Here is a 10336-nt window from a genome sequence, read left to right as displayed (position 1 = left end):
GACCCATTTTTCATCAGATAGATGGAAAGCTCTGAAGTGTGAAACACATTTACATGTACTAGCAAAGAAGCATTACTACCAGTAGGGATGGACAGATAGACAACAAGCAACAAGCAAGTCATCATCATTCACCACCACTGCTGTACATTCAAAATTAGACGAACAGGAAACAAGCATGATCTTGAAACCGCATGCACACAGCTGTCTTTGTATACCTCACATTCTGATTATATTAGCCTACAGCAGCTTGTGCTAAGTTTCTTCAGAGCAGTAGTATACGCTTCTCTAGATATATATGTACAAACTTAAATGTGACATATGGAGACAGACAGACAAACAGGCTGCCCTCGTATACTGATAAACGTATTACAATATGGATAGTTTTGTCACAGTACGTTCTTAATCATAAAACTCTAATGAGTGACATACGTACTGAGGGACGGGCGCCCGCCACCCTTCCGCTTCGGGGACAGGCACCCATAGCGGGATAAAAAAAAAAAAAGTGTGGCACAGGTATAGTCCGAGACAGAGCCCTCTACACGCGAAAATGAACGTCATCGCTATATGTACCTGTTAAATCAAAGATGTATCTCGGTTAAATATACAGTACAGTCTTACTATCTGCTGTCTGAGCTCCACACCTCACAATGTCTTAGGCTAATACAGCTAGTAATACTTAACATTCGCCCTGATTGAGAAGGTCAATAGAGAGAACGCAGTCACATGACAGAGGTAGTGAACTAAAACTGGCTAACATCTATGCAAGTAAATCGTAAACATTCATGACTGGATCATTTTTACAGCGAGTTATTCTATTCTGCTTGCCGATTGGCTAGTCGACTGTCTGTTGAATACGAAAGGCGGTGCTTCTTGTTTTATACCACAATCCCCCGCTGTAGTGACTGGAAACGACAAGAGGAAGATGGAGTTCTTCAGAGCAGTAAGGGGGTTTAACAGCTTTCAAATGGCGATGCTAGCCATCTTCGCAGTCCTGACAGCAGGTAGGGATGACACGTTCACATCTACACGGGTAATTGTTTATAGAATGGCGATCGTTTTGTCCAGCCAACAAAAGGGACCGTGTCTCTTTTTACGTTTATTGTTTTGCTGTTGTCCGATCAGCTGATCGATGACCATCCCTATATATTATATGTATTTCTTCTTATACACATATTTATAATGAAATATGTTATAGAAGTGGCCGCTGTGAACGGACATAAATGACAGAATTTAACCGAATAAAACATTCTCTTTTCAGTATTTAATCATTTATTTATTTGTTTGATTTCTGAGTTTTTAATACATGTTCAATATTAGTCTGTCGGTAGCCTTGTAGAAATTATATGGTATATTAGTCACTCACTGTTCACTTAGAAATCTAAAGCGTCTTTTTGAATATCTTTTTTTTCATCGCTTGTTGTTGGATATCTGACAAGAATTGGTCATTTCATTTACGTTTACGCCCGGTGCTTTATGTACAGTAATTAATTGTGCAAAAAGCTGGTTCCTCTTCTTATATTACAGAGCCTGTCAGTCTGACTGGGTATTGGTGGAAGTACTGGTACCGACACATCACATCACGTGATGTATGGTTTTCACAAGCTTGTTTCAGCAGGGATCAAATCAGATGAATGCGTCTGCTTTTTTGTCTGAAGCAGTTGCGATGATACAGATTTCGAATAATTAAATATCACTCAGACAGAAGGAAGCACGATGTTGTTCTATAATTATTATTAGACAATGACTGTGACTCATTTGACCATATTATTTGTTCAGTACAGACCCAGTAGGATATACGGTTTTGTGCCCCATGTTATTTGTGCATGCAAATGTGGGCAGGCAAAATCTGCATTTCTTGTCCTTTTACACAACGTCTCAAAGGAGCCAGAATTTTGAGGTTTAATTCACTTCAAGCTCGTTTTGCAAAGTTAATGTTTTGGCCACAGGAAGGCTCCGTGGAGTTGCATACTGTAAACTATGAACCAGCCTTTCCCAGTTTCACTATCCCAATCCTGTTTGGACCTGATTGGATAAATATTGCTGTTACTCGTGTGTTGAATGGGTGCTATGCATTCTTGCCCGAAAACCAAACTCTAACTTAAGACCCTGGATACCTCAGCCTATGCTTTTCCTGTTTGCTACAGTAATGGTAAATGTTTTTGAAAAGTAGGGAAGGGCGTTTTATGTTTGCATACTCTTTCAAAAGTTAGAGCTATTTCACTATTCTTTTATTTTGAATTAGTTGAAAAACAAGGATAATTCATACTATATTATAATAAAATTCTCTCTCTGGAGTCAAATAAATGCTTTGGCACCCCCATCGGATTACCTGTTGAAGAAATGAGAGAAACACACTTTTGTACAGTAGACTGTGTTATTTATATATATTTATTATCTTTGGTTAGCTTTATATATACAGTCGCCTTTCTTATGTTTTTGTACCCGTTAGAGGAAGATGGTCATTTTTTGCCACAGAATACATTTCAAGCAGTGTGTGTTAGAATATTGTTTAGATTTAGCGGCTGTGAAGCTCAAGTCATTGTCCATCTTCAAGGACCGTGGGCTCGCAGTCCAATGGCTTCTTCATATAGGCAGATGGGCTTGTTGTCTGTCTGGAGTGACTGGTTCCTCTTCAGAGGAAACTGGTTTCAAGGCCAGTGTTTCTGTCTCCCAGGTTACAGAGTCCAGTGACCAGTTCTTCTCTCTAGTAGTTTTTAGCGGGTTAATTCAGTCTTGCCTGCCCTGCACTTACATTAGTTACATGGGTGTTTTTACAAAACCAAAAACAAACATATTATAGCAAACATGGATTTTGATTTTAAAAAGTGATATCAGGTATTATACACATGACAAGCTTTGACTCTCGAGGAAAACACTGAAGTAAAATATAACAGATGGAAACTAAGACATGCCTTTTAAAGCTTCTGTTAACCTACTAGATATCTTAAAAAAAACCAAAAAAAAAAAACCTTTTTGCTAGAACAGTGCTTCTCTCAAAATTGATGTCTAATTATGGAATTATTTCATATATTAATCCCCTTTAACTCCACTGCATTTAAGGTAGACCTGGTGATTTCAGTTTGACAACACAGTGCTTAGTGCTTCTTTCCACGCTAACTTTTTTTGTTAAATATAAAAAGACAAACAATTGATTTATCATAAAAATGGTGCTTGGAAACAGTTACCCAATATCTTCTGCTTTAAAACCAGTTTGACAAAAGTTATGAGTGAGTGTCACATTGTCCTTTCTGTGTTTCAAGTTCTGAATTTAGTGTTTGGTGGATACATAGCAGCAGCATTCAAATGATGCATTTTTTTACCTTAGTTTACAGTACAACCTTGAAGTCCTATTTGTTGTCTAGGGAGGGGTTTGAGTTTTTTACACTATGCATGAAGAGATATCCAGTATATCTGTATTTACTTGCTGTTACAGTGGTGTTGAATGCCCAAGTGTTTGCTTGAGGAAGGAGGTTCGAGGTTCAGTGGGTTGAAGGCTGTTAAGAACATAAGAAAGTTTACAAACGAGAGGGGGGCCATTCGGTCCATCTTGCTTGTTTGGTTGTTAGTAGCTTATTGTTGTATGTCACAGGTATCTTATACCAATAAGATATGGCATATACCATGTTGCATATAGATGGATTGTCTGCACTATACGTACATTCCAGTGTATAATGGGCAAAACAAAAATAACTAACTATTTGTTCCAGGTGCATTTGGGGACAGCTTCACTGTGCTGCGAGCACCTCAGTATGTCACCTTCAAGGAAGGACAGTGGCCCATCTCTGGGGAACGGATCCCTGACCTGGTGGCCTTAACCTTGGGCTTCTCCGTGAAAGAGGTACACACCACATACATGCTACCTGCATGCCAGATTCCTGCACTAAACTTCAACTAGACCAAATCCAAATCAGTGAAATGTGATTGAAAATGGATTTCACTGCTCCCCTTATCTTTGTTTAGTGGAGTGTTTCCTTGTTCAAGGTTTTGTTGCCATTTCACTGCTCTCTTTATCATTGAATGCTACCCTGCCCATCACATCTCAGTATCTGTGCTAAAACCCTAACCTGGATGCTGCCGACTTATAATTTGTATGGCATTTCCTGACTTTTTTGGCTTCAAGCTGCACCATTGAAGTTACTTTTAATGTTCATTTTTTGTAAGGAATTTCCTGACTTCAAGCTTAAACCAGAACTATTTTCTGAACAGTTTTTGTAATGAGTATTTGTACTTGATGTAAGAGCTTGAGTGTAAATGTGTCTCTAATGCAATGTGTTGTGATTTGTCTAGGACTTAGCCTGGCCTGGCCTGCGGGTTGGCAGTCTTTTTCGTCGCCCTCGTGCGAATGCTCTCATTGTAGTGAGGGGCGTGGATCAGCTGCCTCTGTTGAAGAGTGGAACTTCATATCCTGTTGAGAATGTGAGTACACAGTACACACCAGGGCAGAAAAACTCCCACAGCTACTGTATGCAAAGTTTAGGTCCCAATGTGAAGTTTGTTGCAAGGTTAAAAAAAAAAAAAAGGTAATTATGTGATCTATTATATTTTATAGGAAAATCAGTACCCATAGTTCATGTGTCACAAACTTGTTTTCAGGCAGTTCCCTTTACCCTGGACAGTGTTGCCAATACTATCCACTCTCTGTTCCCGGAAGACTATCCTATCGTTTTGCAGCTGGCTCCGATTGAAGAGGTACAATTTGAAATGTACATTTATTTTCTAAAACCCCTCTGTATACAAAACAAAAATCTAATAAGTTGGACCTTTGAACTTTCCAGATTGTATTTTAGATGCCAAGTGCATCAAAAGTCAATACGAGTAGAACTTCAAACTAAAGCTTAGGACTTGCCAATCTCTATGTCTTTTAAAGGAAGATCTTCTGAACATTAAAGAGAATATGAGGAGGGGGTACATATAAATATGTGAATGTGTTTAATAAGTATGCGGAACAATATTCATTTGGATTGATGCAGTATCCATGATGTGTTAATCATGAAAACAGATATTCCTCCAGCTTTACTTTCGTTTTATTTAAAAAAAAATGTTAACTGAAATTTGGCCCTTTGTGTTGGGAGGGGGATAGAAGTGTCAGAAAAGCTACATTCTCAACAGGTATGAGAAACGAGCTGTGTTTCTGTGTATCCGGTTTCTCTCTGACCTGGTAGCCTTGCTGTTAAGCTTTCCCCTCCTTTGTGCAGGGGGTGTACATGGAGGGCAGGGCGAACGCAGTGTTTGAAGAGCTGCCCGTGACGCTGCGTCAGATCCGCAGCAGGCTGTCGCAGAACAACTCTGTCCTTGACGTCCTGCCCCCAAACTCCTTGAACAGAAACAGTGAGGTAAGCAGCTAGGGTAAGAGCGGATTCTTTAGCAGTGTCTCCTGAGTGGCGTGGCAGGCACAGCTTCCACAGACCACCAGCAAACTAGTGCTGGCAAGGCTTCTGGTCACCTTTGTGTGCTTTAAGTTTCAGGTCAGTGCTTCGGTCACAGACATTAAGGGGCCTGTTCTCAAAGCTTTTTAATCCAAAGTGTCCACTTCATCTTTGTTGGAAGGGTAAGAAATGCCAAGTAAAGTTACAAAACTATTAATACAACTAAAAACAATCAATGGCAGTTAAGTACAGTATAGTACGTGGTTTCTTATTAATATGGTACAATCTGCAAGTTTTTAGTGTCCCAGCAGAAGAAATGGTGTAATGTACTTTGGATTAAGACTTTGAGAATCAGCCCCTTAAGTGCCACAAAAGCAGAGCTGCCACATTCTGAGTGTGTTACAGGAAGAGTCTTGGATGCTTCCTGATTTGAAAATGATGCTTGTTCTAAAAACCTCAAACAGTTTCTTTATGGTTGATGACAAATTTAGAGCTATGGGTGAGTCTTTAGTAAAGGTTTTGAACTGAAGACCAGAAATATCCCTGAGGGTGTAGAATTAAACCATGGAAACCTGATTTCAGATCTTTAAGCCAGATACATTTTTTTTATATAACAGATCTTTATTAAACAGACATCCTATATTAATCGTCCCGTATCTGGACAATATTATACAAATAAAAATGTAAATAATTTTTCTGTCTTAATTCAGGTGGTTCAGCTGTTCTTCTCTGAGCTGCAAGTTCTACAGGATATCATTGCTTTGGTAAGATTAGGACTGGTATCACCTTTTGATATGATTATCGAAACTTCCTGATCATCAATCAGGAGGCTGTGTGGTCCAGTGGTTAAGGAAAAGGGCTTGTAACCAGGAGGTCCCCGGTTCAAATCCCACCACAGCCACTGACTCATTGTGTGACCCTGAGCAAGTCACTTAACCTCTTTGTGCTCAGTCTTTCAGGTGAGACGTAATTGTAAGTGACTCTGTAGCTGATGCATAGTTCACACGCCTTGGATAAAGGCGTCTGCTAAATAAACAAGTAATAATAATAATAATAATAATAATCAATTGCTACCTGCATGAGATCTATGAAATGTGCACAAAGCAGCTGAATGTTTAAAGGAGGTGGCTCTCATCTCTCTCTCTCTCTCTCTCTCTCTCTCTCTAGCTGTCTCAATACAAGCACCTGGCGAGTGAGCACTCCCCAGACCTGTACTCCCTTGATCTGTCCAGCCTGGAGGCGATGGAGAAGAGCTACGGACAGGACTCCCAGCAGTTCAAGGAAGCCACGCAGATCCTCGCCAGCATGCTGCAGAAGGTAAAGGGAGAGTGGGCTGGACTGGCTCATACCCTCACTTGTGAGATGAGCAGGTCTTAAGCGTCGGCTATCATCTTTATTATCCCGTCCCCAAAGGAGAGTTATATAGTGGGTGGTGTCACGTTTTTTAGTCTTCTGTACATCGAGAGAATTGCTTATCCAAATGTGATAACTTGGTTAACAGATTATTTAGCGCAATTTATTGAGAGTGTTGGGGATAAAAGGAGGCTCCTGTTTGTCTTGCTTGGATCCCCTTGATAAGAAGACCCCTATTTCTTTGATCTCTAGTACGTTGAGGTTGACTGATCTGTTCCTTTACCTTGCTGTCTGTGCTGCAGTTTGCTGATGACATGTTCAGTATCTACAACAGCAGTGCCGTGGTGGAGCTGGTGACGGTGAAGAAGTTTGATAGCCCCCTCGTGAGGAAGACGCGATCCATCCTGGAGTCCAAGCAGATTGTGAGTACCCTTTCACAGTTTTACCATCATAGTCAACAGAGGTGGGTTTAAAATACGGATGGTGTGAGGAGTTTTTTGCAGAAAACCTTGATGGTGAGCGTACCCTTTTTATATAAAAACAAACACTTTTGAGTAGTTTTTGTTTTGTTTTGTTTTATGCTTATTTGTCGGCGATTTTTGCATTGTACCTAGTGAATGACCACATTCACACACAAAAAGTTGATAATGAGTATGTAAGATAGTAAAAGGAGCTTCTGTGATTAAAGGGTTCTGAACCACACCTAGATCTAAATGTGGTTGTCTGGTATACATCAACCAACAAAAGCAATAACATAGCTTTAACATTTCAGAGTAACCCAGGAAGCCCGTACAACCTGGCCTACAAGTACAACTTTGACTACGCTGTGATCTTCAACATCATTCTGTGGATGATGATCGTCCTGGTTCTGGCTGTGATAGCGATCTCCTACAACCTGTGGAACATGGACCCAGGCTACGACAGCATCATCTACAGGATGACCAACCAGAAGATCCGCGTGGATTAGTCATGTCTCCTACATTCCTGTTCAAACACGCTCGTGGTCTCAGTTTTAGAGAGTGGCCTTTTGTTTCCAATACAGGTGTCTTGTAATGGTATTGTGTATTCCACCCAAAAAGAATTAGTTTCCATTGAAGTGAATATACTGCCCCCTTCTCCAAAGAGAGATTCTCTCTGCACACGTAGTGAGATTTAATCAGATGTAGCAGTCTGACTCTGGGGATGAGATGTTGTACAGTACTGCAGTTTTGTTGTCTGGTCTTTATGTAGACATCCTATATTAATGGTTCTCAAAGTTGGAGATGAGAAGCATGTGTATTTTGTTGAGCTTTATTTTTTCCTGTAACTTCTTGCATTGCTGATCTTTTTATAGTGTCATGTGAGATTTCCCTAAAGCATACAGTATGTAAAGTGAGAGCTACAGTAAAAACTTTCATCTCACATTTAATTGGTTCCAGGGGTTCATCGGATATGTAGAAATATGGCATCACGGCAGGAGTTGTTATATTATATAGCAGTTGCTTTATTAATCTCGGGGCATTATAAATTAACTGTCGGGTACATCAGTGTGTCTAAAAAGCACCAAAGTACAGTATTGCACTTCTGCTATAAAGAAAATCTGTGAATTATTGCAAAACAAAGCAATGTAATATTTGGCAATTTTATAAAACAGAATTCCAAAAACAGTTCTTACTGTGCTTTCTCGGTCTATGCCTGACTCTGTGTTTTTGCACTGTGTGTGTTAACCCAAGACTGAAACAACAAGAGCACACATAAACACAAACTAGCTGCGAAGGTCGAGGAAAAAATCTTTTCAGCTTAATGATACAATGATTACTCCCTTGTTTTCTTTTATTTCTCATGGTTAAACATGAAGTGATAGCATTTAAAAGTGAAACTCAATTCCCAAACACACCTTTTTTTATTTTTAAATTTGCATCTGAATCCACTCTGTCCTGCTAAGAGCTGACTTTACTGTTTTGTACCCACTGGTCAGTTTCCATCTGTACCGTTGAGTAGGTAGCAGCATGTGAAGAATGTTTTTTGTTTTATTTGGTTTTCTTGAGGATTTGGTGGTGTGTTTTTATTTTTTTTGGGGTCTTGACACTGAATTACTGTTGATGCAGTATGACCATTACTTTGTAAGGTTTTTTTTTTTTCAAACTAGTGAGAATTGTCTCTTTCCGATGTTGTAAATGTTTGTCTAGGAACAATGTGTACCTATATAATGTAATTTAACAAATGAAGGGGTGAAAGCTCTGTATGTAGTGAACAGAATATAGAATAGTCAAAAGGCTGGTCTGGTCTTAATGTTGTCTTCTATTAGTGCTTTGTTTTGGTAACCCATTCCAACACTATGGCAGTGTGTTTTGGTAACCCATTCCAACACTATGGCAGTGTGTTTTGCCAAATTGAATTCTGTTTCGCAAGTCAAAGTTTTTGAAATTGGGTATTCAAATGTGGGATGATTTAAACTATGCAGCCAAAGCTTAAACCTTGTTCCTGAAAATTGGACCTTGTCGATTGCATTGCTGCAGATGCATTGGATTTCCTTTTACAAACAAGAACAATTGCAAGATCAGCTGTAAGTAAAACATTACATGTACACTGCTGCCACTAGGATATGTGTGAAAACATTGTGAAACTTCAGTGTAAAATACATTCAATAAATAACCGTCCAGTAACCGTCAAGTTTTTGAATTTGTGTATGTCCTTTCATATTGTCTTTCCTTTCCTTGCTTGTTATTAAGCATATAGTGGAGGTCTATTTATATACTTGAAATATGTTAAACTAGGTTACTCCACATACTGTAGACTTTGTCATGGTGACCAAGTTTTCATGACATTGACTCGTATCAAATTTCATCCATAATATAAACTATCATCAAGATGACACCGCTGGATCCGTTCAGAAATGCAATTAAGAGTTTAATATTGTTCTGACAGCAAAAACTAGCTGTATTTGAGAAAAGAAAGTCAAATTTAGCTTTTAAGGTTTCTTAGATTGCCAATTGCTTTATGAATATGTAAGAGATTATATACAGTGCCTTGCAAACGTATTCAGACCCCTGACCAATTCTCTCATATTACTGAATTACAAATGGTACATTGAAATTTCGTTCTGTTTGATATTTTTGTTCTTGAGCCACTCCAATGTTGCTTTGGCCTTGTGCTTGGGATCATTGTCCTGCTGAAAGGTGAATTTCCTCCCAAGCTTCAGTTTTTTAGCGGACTGAAGCAGTTCACTTGCAGTATTTTGCAGTATTTTGCTCCATCCATTCTTTCTTCAATTTTAACAAGATGCCCAGTCCCTGCTGATGAGAAGCATGGGCAGTGTTAGGTTTGAGCCACACATAGCGTTTTGAGTTTTGGCCAAAAAGCTCTATCTTGGTCTCATCTGACCACAAAACCTTTTCCCACATCGCAGCTCACTCTCATGCTTTCTGGCAAACTCCAGATGTGCTTTCAGATGGTACTTTTTGAGTAATGGCTTCTTTCTTGCCACCCTTTCCATACAGGCCAGTGTTATGCAGAGCTCTTGATATGGTTGACTGGTGCACCATTACTCCACTCCCAGCCACTGAACTCTGTAGCTCCTTCAAAGTGATTGTTGGCCTCTCTGTGGCTTCTCTCACAAGTCTCCTTGTTTGAGTGCT

General features: G+C 39.5%; 1 protein-coding gene across 1 annotated transcript; it reads left to right on the top strand.

Annotated features, from left to right (window-relative positions):
- The first annotated feature begins 862 nt into the window (after nt 1-862).
- LOC117407528 (renin receptor-like) lies at nt 863-9371 on the top strand. The gene is made up of 9 exons (XM_034012659.3): nt 863-1001; nt 3708-3838; nt 4288-4416; nt 4594-4689; nt 5196-5333; nt 6077-6130; nt 6534-6683; nt 7022-7141; nt 7492-9371. The coding sequence occupies exons 1-9, from the start codon at nt 923-925 to the stop codon at nt 7684-7686; spliced, it is 1092 nt and encodes a 363-aa protein (XP_033868550.3). The 5' UTR covers nt 863-922; the 3' UTR covers nt 7687-9371.
- Nucleotides 9372-10336: the final 965 nt, after the last annotated feature.

Source organism: Acipenser ruthenus, chromosome 8 (assembly GCF_902713425.1).
Source record: "Acipenser ruthenus chromosome 8, fAciRut3.2 maternal haplotype, whole genome shotgun sequence".
Classification (NCBI taxonomy): domain Eukaryota; kingdom Metazoa; phylum Chordata; class Actinopteri; order Acipenseriformes; family Acipenseridae; genus Acipenser; species Acipenser ruthenus.
The sequence above is the reverse complement of the archived record's forward strand: the minus strand, read 5'-3'. Positions and strand labels throughout refer to the sequence as shown.

Excerpts from the sequence above, each read along its gene's own strand:
- LOC117407528 (XM_034012659.3), top strand. The coding sequence starts at position 923 with ATGGAGTTCTTCAGAGCAGTAAGGGGGTTTAACAGCTTTCAAATGGCG. Across the intron at positions 5,334-6,076 it reads CCTTGAACAGAAACAGTGAG|GTGGTTCAGCTGTTCTTCTC; the intron begins GTAAGCAGCTAG and ends GTCTTAATTCAG. Across the intron at positions 6,684-7,021 it reads TCGCCAGCATGCTGCAGAAG|TTTGCTGATGACATGTTCAG; the intron begins GTAAAGGGAGAG and ends TCTGTGCTGCAG.